We start from the raw sequence: 23,803 nt of genomic DNA on the forward strand, positions 1-23,803 counted from the left end.
TTGTTCTGAAATTAAACCTTTTTATCCAAGTCCGAACACTGTGCATCCAGTGCTTCGTAGGCACCCTTTTGAAGGGATGAGCCGGAAAGTTGGTTGGGCAGGTGAGATCATTTGTGATGGAGGAGACATGGCCTCTTTTAGGGCAGAGGACAGAGTGGTGCCTGCGGCCGTGATGGGATTTGTAGCTGCAGTGCAGGGGTGTGCAGATATTTTAAAATATCGCCCTTTGTGGGGGTTTGTAGCATAAGAATAGAGTTGGAGTAACAGCTGTCCTTGCCGTGCTGTTGGGGGTGGGGCAGTGCTCACAGGCATGGACCTTGTATTTATAACCCCTTAGGTTGAAGTCAGAGGTTTGAATGGCTAGCAGAGTAATACAATTATTTTTTATGATTGGCTCTCAAAGGACTTTATAAAAACTACATAACCAAGGCCATGTGCAATTATTGAAGTGTAGCCACCTGTGGGAAAGAAATGGTTGACAATGTAAGCTTTCTAGAATCTTCCTACATCAACTGCCATTAGGAATGGAAACTCCTAACATGAATAAACACATCTTTTTAAAAAAATTCTTTTTTTTTTTTTTTTTTACTGAAGTGTAGTTGACTTACAATGTTAGTTTCATTTGTACAGCAAAACGATTCAGTTATACATATATATATATATATTTTTTTTTCAGATTCTTTTCCATTACAGCTCATTACAAGATATTGAATATAGTTCCCTGTGCTAAACAGTAGGTCCTTCTTGTTTATCTATCTTATATATAATAATGTGTATCTATTAATCCCAAACTCCTAATCTATTCTTCCCCACCTTTCTCCCCTGGTAACCACAGTTTGAATAAACACATCTTTTTAATGGGCGAGAAAGGATTCCTCATGGATGTGGAGGTTGGGAAAAAAAAAATCTGCTCTCAAGGAGAGAGTCTGTGATTCCAGCACTCTTTCTGCTACACCAGGGCATCATGGACTATAATCGCACCCACCCCCCAGAGGGTCCCTCTTAAGTGGTGACCTAAAAACCAATTCGCCAGTTGGCTGGAGCTTGCATCCTAAAGTTGCAGCAGAAGTGAATAAGCTTGACTGACTTCAGTCCCTGAAGGATTCTATCTGTAAATGCAGAAGTGGAAGCAAAACCATTTTTTTATTAGTCTTAAAATGACCCTCATTTTAATAACTAGCCAGAGTGTCAGAAGCATGGACTGGGGTCATCCTTCAGCTGTTAAGAGCTAAAGCATCATGCAGGCATTCTTATTTGTTTGATATTTCTGATTTGGATTCATGTAAAGTGTCCATATTCTTGAATAATAAGGAAGGCAAGTTCTTATCATTTTCTCTGCATACTACTTAAAGTATTCAGAGTGTCTCCTTATTTAAAAACAAACAGGCCAGCAAACTTGATGCTTAGCATTTAAATAATCATATTAAAATTCAGACCTAGCACCCACATTTCCCTGAATGCTGTCAGTTTTGTGAGAAACTGGAAACTCATGCTAAACAACTAAGAGTATTCAGGGTGCTCCTGCTGCCTTCCACCAAGTGTTTAATGGTGTGGGGGCCAGTCCACCATAATTGGCCCCTGTTACTTATTTTCCTGGATTACTCTAATTTGGCAGTATTTTACCACTTAGTTTTAGCTTGTTGGAGCTCTTTGAACCATTCCCCATTTGCTGTATCTGTAGCTCTAGATGAAACATTTGCAACCCACAGCAGCAAATGTGGTGGATCATATAGTGTCAGTTTTGGAAAATGTAGGCATGTAGGAGCTTTTGAATTTGGAAGTAACTGGTCTGTTCCTGTTTACAGAAAAAATACCAGTAAAGGACTTTTTTATGTACTCTTTTTTTCCCTCCCTTCTCTCCCTTCTCATCATCACTAAATAATATTTACTAAGCACTCACCTCGACACAGTGCTGTGCTGGGCAAAGTACAAGACAAATGAAAAAGAACCTGTGATTACTCCCCCAGGAACGAGCAGTCTAAACCCTGGTATGTTGAAATGGGCACTGCATAGAGTGTTGAGATAATAATTTTCCAGATGGCAAATCGACCCAAATTACCAATTTACTTAAACACTACGTTCTTTCTTGAAAACAAACAAACAAACAAACAAACAAAACAACTCGCTCTTTGAAATGAGAATTCTGCTTTTTTTCCCCTGAACTCAAGAGATGGTTATATATGTTGAAGTGTAAGTTGATTTTGGCATACGTGAGTCATGGGGAGGGTGGTGATACAGTTAAGTCTATTGCAGATGTGAAGAAAGGCTTTGGAACAACCGGCAGCCAAAAGGGAGCATCCTGACTTGCAGGTCTGCAGAAGCACCTGACGTGCAAAGTAGCAGAGAGCTCTTCCAGGCAGCGGGGTGGTGGGGTGGTAGCACTTCCTGACTTTTCTAAGAAGTCTGAGCTACTTTGATCCTGTGAATTCTGGGTTGTAACATTTCAAATATGTGTCCTCCCATATTAAAAAGAAAATTGGCTACAGATAATGCATTACATATTTCTTAGGTATCTTGATATGACTCTTTTGTAACTATTTTGAGACATAATTTATTTCTGACTTTGGAGGACTTTTTGCTATTAGAAATGTCTCATGAATTAAGTCACAGTTTCCATTATCCTAATTTTCCCTGAGAGGTGTACTCTCTCCCCACCTGCTTTCCCACAAGGAGGAGCAGTGACACTAGAATGAATATTTGGGGTTACTTCTGTAAGATGAGGCAAAAGACAGCGCACACACAAAAAAGTCACGAAGTATTTATTGAGCTCTTAAGCGAAAAAACTGGGTATGTTTTACTCTCTTATTCCCGTGGCTATTTGTGTATTATTCTTAGGGTTTGAATGGAACTATTTTTAGTTTTCCCACGCTTTGGCTTTTTGACAGTGATAACGATGATTCAAATTGTGGACTTGATTGTAATTTATAATTGCTATTCATATACTTTGTTTTATTTTTTGATGATTTTGAAAACAAGAGACATGCTGATATGTTGATACTTGAGTTTGTGCTGGTGAGAATGTTCTGCTGCGTGGTGGAGCTTATTTTGCACTTGCTGTCTGACAAATAATGGGGTAACTGTGTGTTTTGACCAGTTTATAAGTAAAGGTCAATTTCGTGCCTATGGTAATTAGCATGGCTTATTCTAGACTTTTGGCTGATTCGGGTAATTTCCTGTGAAAGAGTATATTTAGCAGAAAAGGAATCCATTCTTAAGCACGGTGGTTTTTTTTTTTTTCTCCCTTTGCATTGGAGACTTTAATTTTAAAAGTGATTTGTCTCTTTGTAAGCAAAAACCCTTAAAAATGGCAAAGTTAAACTTAAGGGTGGCAAATTATTTGAAAGAGGGGATGAGCAAAGGGCTACCTGTTGGAGGAGAAAAGGAGAAGCTTTAGTCATCACGCACTGACAAATTTTAGAGAAGACTCACTTTTGATGCTTCTGTAATAAAATCTGCAGTAAAGCCCTTGTATTGCAGCTTCAAGGAAAAAGGTGTTTCTGTTTTTGGTAGCAAGAAGATTAAACGTTACTTTAAAAGAACCTGTCTTTAAACCCCGTACTTACAGTCTTGCTTTTTTTTCAGATCCCAACTGTAAACTTGAAGACAAGACTGAAGATGGAGAGGCAATAGACTGTAAGAAGAGGCCGGAAGACGGGGAGGAGCTGGAAGACGAAGCTGTGCACAGCTGTGACAGCTGCCTCCAGGTGTTCGAATCGCTGAGCGATATCACAGAGCACAAGATTAATCAATGTCAGCTGACAGGTAAACAATACTTATCACTTCTTGTCTTCTCATACTGTTCTATTTCTGATTTTTTCAGCGTGTTCCTTTTTCTCCCCCCTCCCTGTTGTTTCATTCCTGTATTTGAATACCTAGGTAAGTCTGGAAGTGCTTTAGAAAGAATTCTACCATGATGGTTTATGGCAAATTCGATGTCACAGTCCTTCCTAGATTTTAGTAGCTAATGGATGTGTTTTCATTTCCTTGTTTTGTTTTTTTAAACTACAGTGATACCATGTAGGTGCAGAACCTAACAATGGGTGGCTAAAATAAAGTTTTAAAATACCTTCTGAATATGTTTTCTAATACAGTTAGCATGCATGAACTTATTTTGGTTTAAATAGCATCTCCTCAAGAGAACTTTCCCTGATCAGTCGCTCTCTGCTGAGTTTGCCGAGTTCATTAGGTGCCTTTTTGGGTTCCCACACAGCCCGATGCTTATTCCTGAATGTCACAGTCAGTGCTACATGCGTTAACTTTTCCATCTCCCTCCTTAGACCAGAAGCTCCCGGATGGCAGGAACTCTGTCTTACTCATCATTGTTTTCTCTGAGCCTTGCACAGTGCCTGGCCCACAGAAGGTCCTCACTAAGCTATTCTGCTATACGGTTCTTGGGAAGCATCAGACTTAAAATGACATGAAGCATGGCAATACTGTTGTTAATCCACAATCAATACTTAAATTTCAACAGTGTTTAATTTAATGGTTGGGTAAAGCTAAAACTCAGCTTACCAAATTTCTACCCCCTTTAAAAATATATCCTGGAAGAACATACTATATGAGGCTGAGTGGGACATTTTAGATAGGTACCTTTTTTAAGATTCATGTCATTTTTCTCTTACTATTTGAAGCTGACACTGCTCCTCTGTGTGTGTGTGTGTGTGTGTGCGCATTTCTTTCTCTGTCTTATTTTCCTAGCACAAATCTTTCTTCAGTTAACCATGTGTAGGAAATGTATTTACTACACAAGTGGTTCTGCAATTGTTTTCCACAGAATATTGATATTATTGTAAGGTTTTAATAGGTGTTCCATTTTAACCAAGTTTCCTGAACAAATTATTATGGAAATGTCGGATTAAATCCAGTTAAATAGGCTTCTTTATTGACGTGCACCGTGGCTCTTCAAAAAGGGATTGCAGTGCGTACATTCATTAGGCCATAGAATCTTCTTTCTTTCAGAAAACCCATTATCATTTTTTTGGAACATAAGTTTGAAAAAAAAAATCTATGAAGCTTATATAAACATTGGCCATATACTTTCTTTTTGGGGTTTTTTTTGGTAACTTTTATTTTGATACAATTCCAAACGTAAAGAAAAATTGCAAAAATAGTACATGTAACTCCCATATACCATTCACCTGATTCACCCGGTGTTTACATTTTATTCTGTTTGCTTTATCATTGACTCTTTTGTTAATTTCTTTTTCTTAGTCATTTTAGAGAAGGTTGGAGGCGTCACATCCTTCTAAATACAGCCTGTGTATTTCCTAAGAACAAATACATGCCTACATACAGCACACTTATCAAAATGAGGAAAGTTAACATTTAACACATCGAGTGCTATTATCTCATGCACAGTCAATATTTAAATTTCAACAGTTGTCCCAACAGTGTCCTTTGGGGGTTGTTTTTGTTGTTATTTGTTTGTTTTCCTAATCTGGGATTCAGGGTCATACGTACATTTCATCGCCAGGTCTCTCTTGTTTCCTTTCACCTGGAATGATCGCTCACTTTTGGAGGAGTACCTGCCCATCTGTGTTTGGATTTGTTTGATGTTTCCTCATAATTAAATTCAGATCATCTACTTCCATGGCAGGAACACCATCAAAGTGATCTTGGGGCTTCTCAGTTGTCAGATCGGGAAGTCCATGGTGCTGACTTATATACCAGTGTTGATGGTGTTAACACTGAGTACTTGTTTAAGGTGGTGCCCACCAACTTTCTCCAGTGTCAAAAGTTGCTGTTTTCCCTTTGTAAATAATAAGTAATTTGTGGGAAGATACTTTGACCCTTTGTAAACATTTTCATTTCCATGAAGCTCCATTTTAACTTTATAATTTTTGTATTTCTTCATTGGCCTCCTACTACAGTTTTCTTTCTTATTCATTCACTAATTTTTTTTAATCACATCACCATGGGCTTTTGGATTTTTATTTTACTCAGAGGGTCATAATACATGACTATCGTTATTTTGGTGCCCAGATTGCCTGAAGTTTGGCCAGTAGGCGTCCCTTCGAGCTGCATCCTGTGTCAGTTTAGTATGTCTCCATCATTAGTTGAAGACTGACTCAGTTTCCACTGCAGACAGATGCTCCAGGCTCATCGTGTTCTTGTCCCAATCAGCCTTTTGTCCAGGGAGCCCTGGTCCCTTTAAGAAGACAAAGATTTTTAGAAACCAAGATCCTGGCACTACGTGTGCTCATTGTTGTAGGTATATCATTGATTATAAACCGTCTCAGCAGACAGAATTAGGAAATGTATGTGTATATTTAATACAGTATGTACATAATATAGTTTATAAAATATGCATATATACACATATATGTGTTTTTTCTCTTTAATAAGAATCGTATGTTCACATTGATACCTCTAATTCAATCCAACACTTCAGGTACCTCCCAGTCTTTTTTCTTTCCATACTTGTTGCTACCTTCTCTAGCAGTGAGAAACTTAGCTTCCATCATCCTCAATATGTTTACTCATTTGATGAGTCTAGAATACACATTAAGTAGTTTTAAAAATGCTTACTCATATCATCAGGAAAATCAGACCAATTAACTGGAATTTTAAGTTATTAATGCTATAATTATATAATTATATAATGTACATAATAAATTCAACATTTACATACAGTGACATTTATAAATCCTAAGTATAAATTGATGAATTTTGACAAAATACGTATACTTATGTGACCCACATCCCTTTTAAGATAATTTGCTGCATCTTAGAAATTTCTCTTATCTTGACCCCTTTCTAATCAATAATGCTCCACTAGAAGCAACTGACTTTCAAGTTTTTTAACTGTAGAATTGTTTTGTCTGTTCTAGAACCTCTTATAAGAACACACAGTATGTACCCTTTTTTGTGTGTTCTGCTTATTTTGTTATGGTATCTGCAAGATTCATTCATGTTGTGTATATGAGTGATCTGTTCCTTTTTATTGCTGAATAGTATTCCATTGCATGAATATATCATAATTTGTTTTCTGTTCTCATATTGGTAGATATTTTGGTTATTTTTAGTTTTTGCTTATTGTGAGTAAAGTTGTTGTGAATCTTCCTACGCAGGTCTTTTTGTGGACGTATGTTTTATTTCTCTTGAGTTTATAAGTGGGAGTAGAATTGCTGGGTTGTGGGGTAAGGTATATTAAACTGTATGAAAAACTTCTGAATCTTTATCCCAAGTGGTTGCACTGTTTACACTCCTGCCAGCAGTGTCTGAGAGCTGCAGTTGTGCGTCCTTGATAACGTTTGTGTTGCCAGTCTTTTTAATTTAAGCATTCTATTGGGTGTGTATAGGTGGTCTTTGTGGATTTAGTTGCATTTTCTGGCTCATATACATTTAATTGACTTCATTTAATGCACTTTTTTTCCCTCAGAATACATAATTTTTGGAAAATCCCATTAAATGCAGACAATTAGTAAGGTTCTGTTTTCAATGGGGGTAGCTTTAAAGGAAGCTGTATTTATGTGGAATCAACACTAGCATTAGGGTAAAGACATGGGAGCCTAACTGATAGGGCAAGTATAACCTATAGCAGTAAGAGACCTTACCTGAGGTGAGAGTCAGGCACCTCTCATGTGAAAAGTTAACTTTAAAATTCAACATTAAAAAAAACAAACTTCATATCCAATTTAGTGTTTACTTTTTATTGAGTTCCTGCTATGGAATCATCCTTATGTTCAGCTCTATGAAATAGAATAGAAGCCAAAACATTATTCCTTTATAACTTTCTATATTATAGAATGGTGTGTTTCTTTATATGTTTTCCAACTTTAATATCAGTGCAGAAAATGCTGGATTTTCAGCACATGGTATGGTGAAGATAATATCTGTGGGTTAAATATTGTTTTTCTTCCCAAAACCTAAGCCCTAATAAAATGTTTCATTGATTTTGATCTTAAGCTTTCTAAAAGCTTAGAATCTAGTCTGTGCTCACGTCATTTTGTCCCATAACATTTTAATCAAAGGAAAGAAAACAGAGGCTTACTTGTGACTTAATGAAACATTTCAGGAAAGGTAACGCTGATGGGCCTCGGTCTGGTTTATTAATGTTCAGCATCGTTTCTTAGGGAGGGTGGTAGACTGATGAAGGAAAAACAGAAGTGGAGGACCAGGGAGAGGGCAAAAGGAGGAGAAACAAAATCAGGAATCCTTCACATTTGTTTAAAGTGTTAAAGTTCCAACTTGAGTTGGCTAAGGGTACCCTTCAGTCTAGTCTGGAAAAAATTAAAGACACTGGCAGCATTTTAATTAAAAAAGTAATACGATGCTTTTACTTTCTTCCTTGATTAGAAACCTTTTACTCTAAGTTAGGAGATCTGACTCTTCCAATTTTAGTTTCCTGCTTCTTGAGTTAACTCTTTTCTTGGTGCTTCTTTTTCCTGGTGGACAAAATCCTAGTTTAGCAAAGGAGGGTATTTCTGTTGTTTTCTTTTTCCCTTTTAGTTTTACTGTTCTTTTGTTTTTCTTTTTTTATAGTTCTTTTCATTTCTTACTTTTTTAATCTTTTAACTTCAGCTAGCCCCATTTGTATCTTTGCTAATTTTCTTCTGATTCTTGTCTTTTTTTCAGGACTCTTAATTTCCATGTCATTTTTGTTCCGCCTCTTCTTTTCTCCCCGTTTTGCTGTCTCTCGCTGCTTTCTCAGCTTTCTTCTTTGCTCCTTGTGGCTTCCCGTCTATTGATCTTGAAGTCTTGACTTGCAGGTTTGGTCCTATCCTTCTAGACCACAGCCAGAAAACGTCCTGGTGAACAATTTATATGAAGAAAGAGGGAATTCCGAGGAGGGTACTGGAGGGTTAACTAGAGTAGAATTAGGAGAGAGAAGTCTTAAAACTTGCTGATTCGCAAAATAACAGAAAACAGGCATTCTGGTCTGACACCTGTGGGAATCAGTCAGGGGGTAGCTCTGCTGCGAGAGCACTAGTAGAAACCCTGCCTTGTGGTCCCGCCCATCCTTAACTGAGTGCTGTTTTGCTAACTTGAGATGTGTTCTTTGGGGGCTCTCATCCCCAGGGGTGAGGCGCGTGTCTTGGAGAGCCTGCCTAGGTGATAACTGACTCACTCCAAACTGAAAATTTTGAAATCCTGGTACACTCTTGCCAAGTGAGCCCAGACTAGAACTGGTCTTCAGGAGACAAAAGCCACATAGGAAGCAAGATGATCAACTTTAGGCTCAAATTTGAAAGCCAGCTCAGGGATGGAGTATGCCCCAGGTCAGTTCATGAGTAGATACCAGTGACCTGGACTGAACTCTCAGACAGTAGATCCAGCAGGGGACCCAGAGATCTAGGGGTCACACACACACACACTTCAGGGAATTCATCACTGAGGGGGATTCTGGGAGGTTGGCACTGTTCTGTACAAGTATCCTGATCTAGGAAATGACAAAACAGTCCCTAAGGACAATGAGGGACAAGGTGGCCTTTTTCTGTGTCTCACAGTGCAGCTTTCTGCTAGTCTGCAATCCAACATGTGTAAGTACCTTACGTATCATCCCTGCTTGAAAGGCGAAAAAAAAATTTAAATCCCACTCTTCAACTGTAGCAGTGGATGGAAACCACCTGTCTTGCTCCAGCCTTGCTCTCTTTTTCCTGGAGGCTGGGAAGGGAGGGAAATCAGCACTCTAGTGCTGTTGGGACTCTCTGATGCAGAAGACAGATTATCAAAATATATATTTAAAGAAGGAAAAGCACAGAGAACCTCTCATTTTACTAATCCACAAGCCCTATCATTTCTTGCCAGTTCCCTCAGGGGGTAGGGAGGGCTGGCAGCCAGAGGGGTCTCATCACACTTCTCAACAAAGATTTAATAGCAGGGTGCTATGGGGAAGGGTGAGATTACAGAGACTTTGTTACACTCACAAAAATGAGTAAGAACTAGGACAGTAAATCATCAAAACTAAGCTACACTTAACAGGATAAATGCGTAAAGTGCATTTGGTAATACTGTACGCTTGTTGTTCTGAGTCATTTGTCTCTTCTCTCCTGCTAATTTGCAAACTTGAGTTGTCTGTTAAGTGTTCTTGCACATCATTCATGTGACTTTCCTGGGTGCAAATCCAGAAAAACTAAATAGCATTGTATTAGCTCTTAACCTTCTCTGGCCCACTGGACTGTTGGTAAGATGAGTAGGTTGAGCTGTGTGTGACAGAGTGTTGTAGTTTGGGGGAACATGTTTGTGGACAGATTCATAAAGCCCTAACCATATCTGCGGCTCCTTTACAAGTGTTAGTACTGCACGGGTTCACATGTTTGAGGAGAAGGAACAGAACCGATCATTGGGCACTGCATCTGTATAAAATAGCATATTCACTTAATTTGATTTTAAAAGTTATGAGACTTCCTGGAAGCTTCCCATAGATTCTGTGAACTGAAGACTTTCGGACATCTGGAGTTTTGTTTTGTTTTGTTTTGGCTAAAGAATTTAAAGAAAAAGTGAAAGTGATCGAACATGTGTTACATGGTTGTGGGAAACTGAAGACTGGTTGGTTCCACCTGGCAATCAAGTACCCTACCAGCAAGTTCTGTTGGCACTGGGAATAAGGGAAATGAGTGTTTTATGGAATGAAGCGTCATTTTCACAGAAGCATATTGAAACTGTTTTTAGAACTTTTATTTTTGCTGTTTTCCTTTTCAAATCAGTTGAAATAAATCACGTGAAATAAATGTGATATTTTAACTTTTCAGTTTGTATTAATTAAACTTACGGCTTTATACCTTTGATTTGCATATTTCTATATTAATTTCTATATTAATACATTATGTATGCTCTGTTGTTAATTATATATGTATTAATTATCTATTTCTAGATTAATTAGGCTTAAGGCACTGTATATTTTATTTTCCTGTTTCCCTGTTTTGATCAATTTCTTGTTTCCTCCCCAAAATGTTTTCTTAGTTTTTAGCCTACTTTATTCTCCAAACCCCACTAAGCCCCTAAATGCAATTTCGTGACCTCCATCGATTCCATCCCCCAGCCCCTTCTCCATATGCTTCTTATTTTTCGGACCAGTGGTTTCCAAACTTCTTTGATTAAAAACAAATTTAGAATGCATCTTCATAATATATACTTACTAATATATGACATAGATAGGTGTGTGATACGACACTCACAAAGATAGAAATTGAAAAATGACTTGAAGATGAAATACATAGGTTTTAAAAATAAATTCATGTTGTTCTGAAGTCCTGGGCTAGTGGGGAGGGTATAGCTCAATTGTTAGCACGCATGCTTGACCTGCACGAGGTCCCAGGTTCAATCCCCAGTACCTCCTCCAGATAGAAATAAATGAATAAACCCAATTAGCACCCCCTCATAAAGCAAACAGAACAAGCAGAACATGAAGTCCTGGCTAGATTCATGTATTTTGACAATTTGCTTTAATGGCTGTGAGAGCTAAAAGAACTATCTTAGAAAACCACAAAGATAGAACCATGTTATTACACTTCTGGCCGAGGTGCATAATTATTGATGGTGACGATAAGCCCATATTTCAAATAACTTTCCTGATCATCCCTGTTTTGTTTTGCCAGCTTTTGGTCAGATCTGATTAAGCTGTTTCTTTCTTCTCCCTTCTTCGGACAGTGTCTGACGACGAGCTTTGAGTAGGAGTTGGGGCTGGACTAGGGCTAGACTTGCCACTTTCTTGCTGATGACTTGTGCTCAAGCCTCTCAATATCCTGTAGCTTTCTTGCAGAAAACTTTAAAAATTGCGTGTCAAAGTGTGAGGATTTTGTGTGAATTAGATCAGTTAACATGAAGCAAGATGATCCACAAGTCTGTTCCGCTGGGTGGGGTGCTCTGCACTGCTCCGAGCTGTGGGAAGGGGACGGAGAAGCTCCCAGGGTGAGGGGGGGGTTATTTATCTTCTCTCTCTCAGGATGTTGCTTCTGGGTGGCTGTTTATGGCCGGGGTCCCTTCTGATGGTTTGTTCAACATTAGCTATCTTTTCTACCCAAGGATATGTACCCTGTATTTCAGAGACCACTGTTCTTGGCTGCCATTTCCTTCACCATGTGAAAAACAGCTCACCAAGTCTCTGCTGCTCTCAGTTCTAGAGAAAGCGGGGTGGCTGAGTGTGTCATTTTCTTGGTCTGGCAGGGCGGTGACTAAGTTCTTCTACACATTTACCAGAGAAAAAGCAATTGTCTGTAATTGGTTCCAACCTCTGAGCTGTTGGCTGAGTGAACTTCTTTTTCTGGTTTTGGAGGAAGGGTCAGTTAAACTATTACATACTCTACAAGCTCTCGTTATTTCCACACTGATTTTGCTACAGAACTTTTGTTATTAGTACCTGGTCCACTGTTCTTCTCTTGATATATCTGTTTGTGAAATCCTCTACCAAAACATGGGTATAAAATAATCATTTTTAGGTCCATTATTGTCTTGATGTTTTTGAATGCTTTTCCTCATTGTAATTGGGATTTATAAAAAGCCTATACTAATGAGGTACATTTTCCCAGTATGAATGATGAGTTATTACATGCGTTAATTTATTAAAATTAAATAGCTGGCATGTTGAAGGGGTAGTTTAAAAATACTTCTCTCTGTTTTTGATATGCATTTTAAAAGTATGTGTTCTTATTGTCAGCCTGTTTCAATAACTTGTGAATCACAAGAAAGCTACTAATTATGAATGCAAAATTCCTGAAGGATTAAAATCTCCAAGAAATAGAAAATAAATGGCTGAATTCACTTTATTTTTTACAAGTAAAACCTAAATGGAGAATATCCTGCCATTAGCTATAACTCTATTTGCAAATTACCTGCTCCTTGATTAATCTGAGGTTTTTGAAATTAGCATTTTGAAATGAATAGAACTCAAGAAGCAAACTAGCATTATTTGTGTATTAAAAATGTTACCTTTGGATGTCTTGTGGAACCACAGTGTTTTAGATAAACGGTCTGGCCTTACTCATATCATTGATAATGAACATATTACTATCTAATTCTGTGGTTTCAGGATTTATTTGCCAAAAATTGTAAATAAAATGTCAAGAACACAAACCAAGGGAGAATATCTTCAAGAATTTCCACCGTGTCCTTGATGGTCATTGATGGTAATTAGAGCTGTCAGTCTGTCCCTGTGGAGAAGTGTAAAGATTATAAATGAAGGGCTGTATTTGGATGTGGAAACAGTGGGGCCTCTTTTGTGGGGAAGATGAATTAAAAGAGACCAACTCTTCCCTCCTCCTCTTTAGTCTGTTTAGCTCTTTAGACACAGTTGTGTGCACACAAGAGCTGGGGCACATGTAGCCTGTTCTCAAACTGGAAATTCAGCAGGATCAAATTTAAGACGTTGAATTTTTACATTTTTGCATGACTGCCTTTTTTTTTTTTTTTAAATATTACTGTACTTAAGATGCTTGTAACCAATATCTACTTCCTTTACGTGGTAGTGAGTTGATAAGAAAAGCAGCCCATTTCCCCATCCTTTCTCTTTGTGCTGGGTCTGTGGCTGGGGAGCTTGTCTTTGGGGAAGGCAGCAATGTCACAGAGATCTGTGACCTCTTAATAGGCCTTGGGAGGGGAAGGCGGGAATCATTCTACACTGCGCCTCAGGGCTTAGCTCCTTTAAACTTCAAGGAATTGGATGGAACTCTTCACTCCTCCTTTCTTTCAGCTTTACCTTCAGGGGAAATTGATCGATTAGAGGTGATTATTCCACAAACTCTGAACCCTTTTCCCCTCTTTGTTCCAACTGGAGCTCCTCAAACTTTAAAGGGATGGTGTCTCCTGGGTGAATTGTAGAATGAATTTAAGTAGATTATTGGGTAGAACTCTTTGAACACACATTAAAAGTGCTAAAAAATAGATATATATATGTTTGGAATGGAAGGAAATATGTGAAGCAAAAGGATAAAGAAACATATGTTTCAATATAGTTATAATGGAATTAAATGGGATATTTTTTCAGCAAATGATTAGTTGTTAGAATGTGGAATCACAGTAGTGCTTCAAACCAGAAAATAATGGGGTCAGTGCAACAAATGGACACTTATGCAAAATCTGGATGGTGCGTAAGACCCTAAAGGACCAAAGACAATCGTAAATGACCGGGTTTATGTCTGTCCTCTGTTAAGCACAGCAAGACTCTGCTAATTGATGGCTTTTAGTTTTCTCTAACTTCTTTGTTTAACAACAAAAAAGAGATCTATACCTAATTGTTTACTTTTTTTTTTTTGCATGTGTAATATCTTAGCCTTATGGACACTGTGGACCTTGTTTGAGTTACATTTAATACCACATCAATTTAACTTTTCCCCCTTAAAAAATATCCGATTCCTGGACTCTACCTACCCACAGAGCAGTATTAGCTCCCCCTGGTGACTAAATAAAAATGCAGAGAAGGACGACTGGAGTGATGAGCTTCATTAACTTTAACCTTTAAATGCATAATTAATATTAGGATGTGTACAGTTGGCAAGCACACTGAGCTATTTTCCAATAAAAAATTCCAGTTAGTCTTGAGAAATGTCCATTTTCATGTCAGTTTATTTACATAATGAAGGCTGGTCTAACTTATGTGGCTTTCCTGGAGTTGTGCCCATTTTAATGTCACAGGTCTCGGTTTCTGATATGGGAGATTCTAGAACACAGGGCAGGTACTCAGATCTTCTGTAAACCAGGAGCTAATTACAGACATAAAAAGTGACAGTAAGAGCAGCTTCCAGTTTACCTGTCTCAATCATTCTTGCAAAATTGACTTTCCATGGAAAAGGTTATCTTTAAAAGTTGTCTTTCATATCTTGCCTGTTACCAATAATGCTGCAATGACCATGGGAGGGCAGGTGTCTCTTGAAGATCCCAGTTTCAGATGCTTTGGATGTAAACCCACTTAGAAGATGAGTAAGTTCTGGGGATCTAATGCACGGCATTGTGGTTATAGATAATTATTCTGTACTGTATACTTGAAAGTTGCTAAGAGATTAGGTGTTAAATGTTCTTGTCACAAAAAAGAAATGGTGATTGTGTGAGGTGGTGGAGGTGTTGACTAACCTGACTGTGGTAATCGTTTCGCAATAGATATGTGTATCAAGTCATCATGTTGTACACCTTAAACTTACGCAGTGTTATATGTCAATGCTATCTCAATAAACCTGGAAAAGGTAAAATAAAATAATTTTGGGGGAAAAACACTGTTATAAATCAAACACCAAGATGTGTTCTTTTTTTTGTCGCTTCAAGAAAACATTTTTTCCAATTTAATTTATGAATTATCTAAAGTGTATATTTTTATTACTTGGATTGCCTTTGCACTTAACTCTTATAGTTTAATTTCTAAAAAATTTGCCCATTATAACTAAATTATCAGTTTGACAGACTTTTGAGAATGCTTTTGTCATCTTTTTGAAAAGAAACTTGTCAAATCTGTCATATACTTACCACAGTCAACCCTGCTGTCCTTGGATTCCGTGTCTGGGGATTCAGCCAACTCGCAGATTGAAAATATTCTGGGAAAAAAAATTCCATAAAGTTTCAAAAAGCAAAACATGAATTTGCCTCACACCCTGGCAACTATTTACATAATATTAGACTATTTACTGAGCATTTACATTGTATTCCATGTTACAGGTTACCTAGCGATGATTTAACATATACGACAGAATGTGCCTAGGTTATATGCAGATACCAGGGACTCAAGCATCCATGGATTTGGGTATGTGCTGGGGTGCCCTGGAACCAATCCTGCACGGATACCCAGGGATCACTGTATTTCTTATATGTAGTTTCATTTTCTAATGAAAAAGTATTTGCTTTTCACCAGTGTTTTGTACTGGTTATCAGAAAGCCATGCCTGTGACCGTATGATCTGGTTTAATAGCGTATATTGAATATTATATATTATTATGCATTCAAGAGGAAAGATTTAAAATTTCATCTGAGAACTAATATATTTGAATTGCTCTTTTTGCTCCTCCTGTTCTTCTGAATATTTTTCTCCTTGTAGTTTAATGCTTCCCCCACCCCCACCTTTTTTTTTTTTTTTTTTTTTTTTGGCTTTTCTTTCTTTCCCAGGGGTTTATTTTCAGGGTACGAGTCTTAGCACATTGGTTTGTTTTTCCCTTTTGTCTTTCCACCAAGGTACCTGTCTGTATTGCAGGAAAGGGTATAATCTTCTAAACTCAATCACTGCTTAGTATCACCTACTTTGGCCCGTGGAAATCTGAGTGAAGCTTCTTCTGGAGTCATTGGTATCATTTTGCCATTTGGCCTGAAGTGATGGGATGGTTGTCAAGCACATAGCTGCACACAACCGCTCCCCCTCCCCTCCCTTTATTTCTTCCTCCTTCCATTACACTCTTATTTCCTTCCTCAGGTGGACAGCCTGCCCTTTGCAGTTCATTTGTCCCAGTGCCTTGCAGAAAAACAGAAAACCATGCTCTGCCTGAACGTTCGCTAGTGGTCACTTGTAAGTGGCGCTTAAGTTGGTGCTTCACGATGAAATAGTGATAATTTTCTTACTGTGAACACCGGTTTAAAATGGACACGTTTATTAACACAAAAGGTACTGCACTGGTTAGATTCTGCGGTTGGGCTCAGTATAACGAAGAGTGTATGGCTCCATTCCTTTCTACCCTAAGAAGACCACGCAAAGACAGGGAGATGAAGAGCACCTGCCCGTACTTTGTTTTCCCAAATACTCCTATGCATTTATCAGTTCAATTCAATAAACATTTATCAAGATTCTACACTTTGACAGTTAAGTACTGGAACTACAGGGCCCAGGATCTTCTGGGAGAACAGTGGTTTAGGAGGAGTCTCTGAGCCTCACCTGGACTTCAGGGATGGCTTCCTGGAGCACGTGATGCCTTTAGTGTGGGGGTCAGCTAGTGGAGACAGGTGTGGGGGTGTGTTTCAGGCAGACAGAAGAGAAAGAAGAACAGGAAAGGCATAGGAAACAGAATAGCATCTGCTGGGGCATCCTCAAGCCAGAGGAAAAGTGCAGGATAGGGAATTTGTGAGAGAATGTATATTACCTATTGCTGCATAATTTATAACTCCAAAACTTTTTGACTTGAAGCAACAATCATGAATAATCTTTAAGTTTCTGTAGTTCAGGAATTTGGAAGCGGCTTACCTGGGAGATTCCGATTCAGGGTCTCTTGTGAGGTTGCAGTCAAGGTGTTGGCCAGGGCTGCAGTTATCTGAAGGCTCGAATGGGGCTGGAGGATTCACTTCTAAGCTCAGTCACGTGGCGACTGGCTAGAGACCTTATGTCTTCACCTTGTGGACCTCTTTACAGGGTAGCTTGTTGTAGGGCAGCTGGCTTTCCTCAGAACAAGTAAAGTAAGAGGGAAGCGGAGAGCAAAGGGGAAAGGGCTGGGAAAGGGAGAGGGAGAGGGGGAGAGAAGCTGCAGTATTTCTTCTGACCTAATCTTGGAAGAGGCATACCATTTCTTCTGCCATATTCTATTATTGATCACACAGACTAATTCTGGTATGATATGAAAGAGAATTACACAAAGGCATGAGTACCAGGAGATGGGGTTCATTGAGGGCCATTTTGAAGGCTAGTTAGGGCAATGGACCAGGAAGGGAAGATGGGACTGGTCGTGGGAGTGCCATGTAAGAACTTGAATTTGATTCTCTGGCCTGTGCCTTTCAAACAGCTCTGAGCAACCTGGCAGGTATTAGCCAGGGAGGCGTGAAGGCGATGGCAGGGCATTGAGTTAGCAGGGACCCTCCGTCCCTTGCAACCAGAGTGGCCCACGTTGGAATTATTTGATATAATGAATATTCAAGTAAGATTTCAGTTTTATACTGCGTTTAGAAGCTTAAGAAGGTTTGTTAATTACTGTTTTAGGCCGTGAGTAGCCATTAAAGGTCTTATGCAGAGGAATATATGCTCAGATTGGACATTATGGGGAGGGTAGATTAAACGGGAAATCAGAGCAGAGGGGGGATTCCAGGTAGGCAGCTCTTGGGATGGCACTTGTAAGAGGGGATGGGGCCAAAACTAGTTCAATAAATATTTGGGAGGTAAAATCATCCAGATAAGTTTTGGGGCATAAGGGCAAGCAAAAGATTAGAGCAAGCCCCAGGTCTCTGCACGCCTCAGGTGCGTTGGGTGGCCACCACCTGACACCAGGAATGAGAAAGAAGCAAATTTGGAAGGTCGGGTGGTGAGTCACTTTTGCTCGTGTTGAATTTGAGATAATTTTCTGGCTTGAGTCGTTTAAACCGACAGCAGTTGCATACGTAGGTCGGAACCCAGAGGTAGACATTAGACCACTTGGCATACTTCTGTTTCCTTGAGTCATGGTTTCATTTTCCCTGTGTCAATCATCTGAGTTTCTCCCCTTAAAGACCCCCATGTTTGTAACACTGTTTCTGATCCAGCATTTCCCCCTCATTTTAATAATGAAGAATCCCCTCCCCTCAGGGTGGCTACTACATACATTGGCTGCCGGATGTGAGACCCCTTGCAGCTGGTGTTGTTACAGCAAGTGGAGGTGACCCCCTGGAAAAGCAGAACGTCTGAAAACTTAAGGCTGCCTAGCGTTCTTTTCTCTCAGGATGAGGAGTGTTGACACCCACGGTTTAATACCTTAATGCAATCCAGCAAGTGGATGCTAAGAAGGATGCTCTGTTCTCACAGGAAAAGAGCAGTGAGTTTTCCTTCTTAAAAACATATACTGAGATCCATCTCTACAGGAAAGTTTATTCCTTAGGAATTATTGGTAATGCCCACCAGCATCCACCCCACCCTGCCCCCTGAGAAGAAAATTTCCAAGCAGATTTAATTTTACTATTCGTATTTTTGGAAGCTGTGACCATCCTGTGAATTTTAACAGGCTGCCTTTATGGCTGATTTGTAGACTTGAAGTTTCCCATCATCTGCCTTAGTATTATTTTCGTTAAAAATTCCATTAACTTTATAAAAAAATCAATGTAAGCATTCAGTAGTAATTAACTCTTACCAATCTTCGAAAGGAAAGATGAATTAACGAAACTTTGAAATGTTAAAATGGGTAGAAAGAGTTGTGTGGCTAATGGAACCAGTAGAGAAGTCAGTATAATGGATAGAGGTCTGTGCTCTGGCAACTGGTCAACCCAAATGCCAATCACGGTTCTCCCCAAACTAGCTGTACCGCCTTAGGCAGATTACTTAAATGTTTAGTCTAAAATGTCCTTATCTGTAAAGTAGGAACAATCATAATACAGTAACAATATTGCTAACCTCATAGCATAGTGGAGGTTAAATGAGATAATAGATGTGTCATCCTTGTAAGGTGTTTGGCACACAGCGAATGCTTGCTGTAAACATAATTATCAGTGTTAGTCTTACTAAGGGTGGTAATGAGTCCTTTAAGAATATGTCACATGAGACAGATTCCGGATTTGAGTTGAAGCATCATGAAATTGGTCTGGCAGTTAAAGAGACTCAGGTGATAAATGGTTTGGAAAATCATCTGGTCTAAGTGAGTTCATTTAAATGTGGGAGATTTGTACTTTTGTTTTCTGGGAGAAGAGAGCCTAAAGAGATGCATTTGTGCAGCAAATGACCATAAAGACAGTTGGCTATTTTTGCAGTGCACTGAACGTGCAAGCGATGTACTTAACACGTACACCCTAGTGTCACTGAGTTTTTATTGTAGTCTCCTCTTCTGCTGTGCATTGTGAGGGTACGAAGAAATGTGAATCATGAACCCTATTTGCAAAGGGTCTTATTGTACACTTGGTAAACAAAACACCTCTACCTGGAAAAGTAACATTGATGTGGTAAAGAATTGTTAAATGGCAGAATTGCTCATGTAAGTGACATGTTGTATCCATTTCCAAAGAAGAGAGTGGTAAGTACATGGAGGAGCTGGTAGGGGGGGCCTTGTGGAAGACACCCAAGATGACCTCCTCCCAGAGAGACTATGAGGAGGTAAATAGGAAGGAATGGATATGGGATGCTAAGGCAAGATGGGGCATCCCAGGAAGGGAACTGCTGATGGATAAAAAGACTGTGAGTTAAAATTCTGGTATCTCACCTAGAAAATAATTTCATAAGCAGTCACACACTCAGAGTATTCAGGAGTTCCAGCAGGGCCCAGTGCCTCTAAAAGTGCTGTAGGTGGCACGGAACAAAGTAACCATGAGGATAGTTACAAGTCAGGGGAAAAAAAAATCTGTGTCCACATTAGGTTGTCCTAAGAATAGCTTGAAAAGAATCAAGTAAGATAGAATCCATGGACAACTGTTGAGAAGTGAGTGAGGACTGGCAGAGTTTGGGAATCCTCCTCTAAAGTAAGATAACGTGCATGGACTGCCATGTGAAGTTTCTTAATTTGTCAGGAACACACGGTGCCCGCCTCCGGGAGACTACACTTGATAGTAGTATCTTTTGCCAAATGCTTTTCTTAAAATGTCGTGAAGTGCCTTCAGACTTAATTTTCATTTAAGTTTTATTCTTATTATGCTATGAGCCTTTGGTGCTTATCGAATGTAAATTTTCTCCACTGAAGGAAGAAATTACTAGCACAGCTATTAATAGTTTAATGAAAAGTCTTATTGCTTCTTAAAATTTATATTTTCATGGTGATTGACAATCGCTAATTAGCTAATCCTCTGCCTTTGCTCAGGAGGCAGGTCAATATCTCCACTAGAAAATGAGAAGTTGGAGAAATCAGGATCTGCAGTGATCTCCTCAACAACTGATTTCTGTATCAACATGGCAAAAGTAAATTTTTACTTACTCTTAAACATTTTTTTTTTTAGTTAACGAAATATCTTTGTGTTGAATGATTGACACCCTGAGACATCATTTTTCCGTTCGCTGTGCAATTAAAAAGCCATTTATTTCAAGCGGGAGTATTGGCTCCAACTTTCAAACTTTAAGGAAGTTTTGAGGTGGGCAACAATACAGTGTCACAGACAACAGATTTGAGAGTTTGGATTTTGTGTTATTTTGTATGACTGGTGATGTTTCTCTGTTTCAATTTTGTGTGTCATTTAGAATACTTGCTAGTTTAGAATAAGCGCCTTTAAACTCCCGATGTGGCAGAACCTTTTCCTCTGGTTATAAGCTACATTCTTTAATTATTTAGCAAGTAGCACATGCGATCTTCCAATGGAGAAATTGTTTTTGAATCCAGGGCAGAACTGCAGTCTATGACTCTGTGCTTTGTCCACCTTGATTCTTTGTTTTGGATGTTGGTACTCCTATGGAGAAAAATCAGGAAATGTATCTTTATTAGAGCAGAAGTCCTTCATACAGCCAACAGGCACGTTCTGGATCTAGGACCTAAGGGATGTTTTCATGGCACAGCACATGGAACTGCTGTGTCCCCAACCAGCCTCAACCCAGAAACTGCATTTGCCATGACAGCATCGTAAAGTATGCTCCATCCTGTGTGTGTGTGGCGGTCAGTTAAATGAGAGGTACATCACACACCTGCTTTTTGGATGTGACATATCACCTAGATGTTGCTACCCTGCCATTGCCAGCTTGAGATGAGGAACTGCCCAGGCCGTGTGCCATTGCCGAACAGCTGGTGTGTGACATGCCTGTGGCTCCGTCTCATGCACGTCACATGCCCCCAACTGCTTCCAGGCCCCTTCTCTCTTCTCTCACCTCTCTTCTTCCCCATGGCCTGCCCCAGCATCTGCAAACAACATAGGTGGTATAAAAAAGTACACTAGATAATCTACACAAAGGGAGGGGTGTGTAGAAGACAGAAGTTGTCCATCTGGTGTTGAAGAACAGTCACGCACGGTTAGAGCTAAGAAGACCGCTAGAGCTCATCTGGTCCCACTCCCTGTTCATGGGACAGACACTCCAGACTCACTGTCACTTAGCAATCTCCTGGCCCTGCCAAGACTTGGACACCCAACTTCTGATTCCACGCCCTGTGTTGGTTTTCCTGCACCAGTCGTTTCATCGAGGTGAAATGAATAATGGCTCACCCCACAAGCCGTTACCCCAGGGTGTTTGGAATAATGGCTTTTTAGGAGATAGTACCCTTGCTTTCTTCAGGTGAACACATTTTTGGGGATCCAGAAGCTGTACCATATATTTACTTGTAAGCAGATAAATAAATAAACCTCCCTGCCCCTCTGCCCCATCTCACTTGAGTGCTTTCCCCAGCCCCTCACTGCTCCCCCATGTAGGGGGAGCAAGCAGAGAGGAAAAGCCTGCTGATCTCTGGGAGGAGGACCCCTGCCCACTGGGGGCTTGCTCCGGCACATGCGGGCTGCATAACTTCCCTTGGATGGGCAGGCCGTGAGCTTGGTTTTAGGTCACCATTTTGGAAAAAAGTAGGCTTCATGGCCCTCTCACTGCAGTCCTTGGTGTTATTATGGAAGACTCCTTTCAGTAGGAGGTGCAGAAATAATCAGCTGCCTGTCAAGTCTTCAGTTGTAGGTGATTCTGTGTCTTTGGGTAGAACATTCAGATGGGTCATGTCATCCTTCTTGGTGTCTTCCTGATTTTCAGTTGTCACACCAGGCATTACCATGCTGCCAGAGTCTTGTCTGTCTCCTGCTCTACTGGATATTTTTAGATCTCTTGAACCCTGTATGAGGTCCCTTTCCAGTTTTTAATAAATCTCTAATGTGCCCCTTGTGTATATCTGAGAAAGTCCATAAAACCGGGTATAGATATGATGGAAGAAAAAGTAAGTTCCAGCTGCCAGTGGCTCATGTTTGCTAATTGGAAAAGTTATGAGTGCTTTCAAAATAAAACCAAGTTTATAGACGCTCTTTATAGCATAGCTGTTACATTTTTAGAGAATTGAAGTGTAGGTTGTGTCATAGGAAACCATCATCCACCTTTGTGCTTGCAATGCTCAGGAGAAACATAAATGTTTCTCACCATTGTTTGATGTTTCCAAATTATTAATATGTATACATCTTTAAGGGTGGGAAAGTGTTTCAAGAATCAAAGAGAGGAGCTGAAAGTTTTCAATGTAAGGAGCAGATGTCTTTTTAATATCTTTGCTGAAATTTAATACTTGTAAATGTTTTTGAGGAACTTTTATATTTCTGTTATAACTTATAAAATTTGCAGTAGCTCCTTCATTTTAGTTTGCATTGGAGAGATTTTATGATCGTTCTAATACTTCAAAACCTTTTAATAATAAGAGATGTAAAGACATACCAAAATGAGACATACCTTTATACACTGTTAGATCAAAATACAGATTTTAAAAATAACCATTCCTGTTATATTGCCATATTACGTATGTGTGTGTGTGTGTGTGTAAGTCAGTGTAACATTATATTGATATAATAATCAGATATTTTTAGTTTATTTTGGGTAATGAACCACCATAAACATTAGTGGCTTAAAAACGGTAACAGTTTATTACTTTTCAAGATTCTTTGGGTTGAGTGATTGGATCTTCTGCTGTTCGTGAGGTTGACCTGGAGGCCCAGAATAGTTTTACTCATGCGGGCTGTGCAAAGGCCGGCTGTGCGGGGGCCTTGGCTGTCCCTCTCTTAGACCTTTCAGCGTGGTTGCTCTGGCTTCTCACAGCGTGGGGCCGAATTCCAACAAGAAGTGCTCCAACGTCTAAATTTCAGTATCTTGATGCCCGAAGCTCAGAAACAGCACTGTGTTACCTCCATCGTATTCTGCTGGTTGACCGAAGTTCCAGGTCCAGCTCAGATTCAAGAGTAAGGGAAATGAACTCCACTTTTCCACGATGAAGTACGTCGGGGCCAAAGGACAGGTGGGGTGGGAGTTGGGGCATCCTCGGGAAACACAACCTACGGCAGAAACCCAAGTCTTTCTTACCATCACTTCTTTTCTTCCAAGTCTGTCATGCAATTTTAATTGATCTTTTGCTTCAAAGCGAGAAAT

At 39.5% G+C, this 23,803-nt stretch overlaps 1 protein-coding gene across 4 annotated transcripts in view; it reads left to right on the forward strand.

The window, feature by feature from the left end:
- The window catches only part of ZNF521 (zinc finger protein 521), a 262,731-nt gene that overhangs the window by 25,699 nt on the left and 213,229 nt on the right, over window positions 1-23,803 (forward strand). For all 4 annotated transcript variants that reach the window (XM_064481533.1, XM_031439039.2, XM_064481532.1 and 1 more), the window contains one exon: window positions 3,583-3,762. Coding sequence is in view for 3 of the 4 variants with exons in the window: in XM_031439039.2 (XP_031294899.2) it covers window positions 3,583-3,762 (180 nt within the window). In the remaining variant the exon portion in view is untranslated. The remainder of the gene's footprint in view (window positions 1-3,582; window positions 3,763-23,803) is intronic.

Source organism: Camelus dromedarius, chromosome 32 (genome assembly GCF_036321535.1).
Source record: "Camelus dromedarius isolate mCamDro1 chromosome 32, mCamDro1.pat, whole genome shotgun sequence".
NCBI classification, from domain to species: Eukaryota; Metazoa; Chordata; class Mammalia; order Artiodactyla; family Camelidae; genus Camelus; species Camelus dromedarius.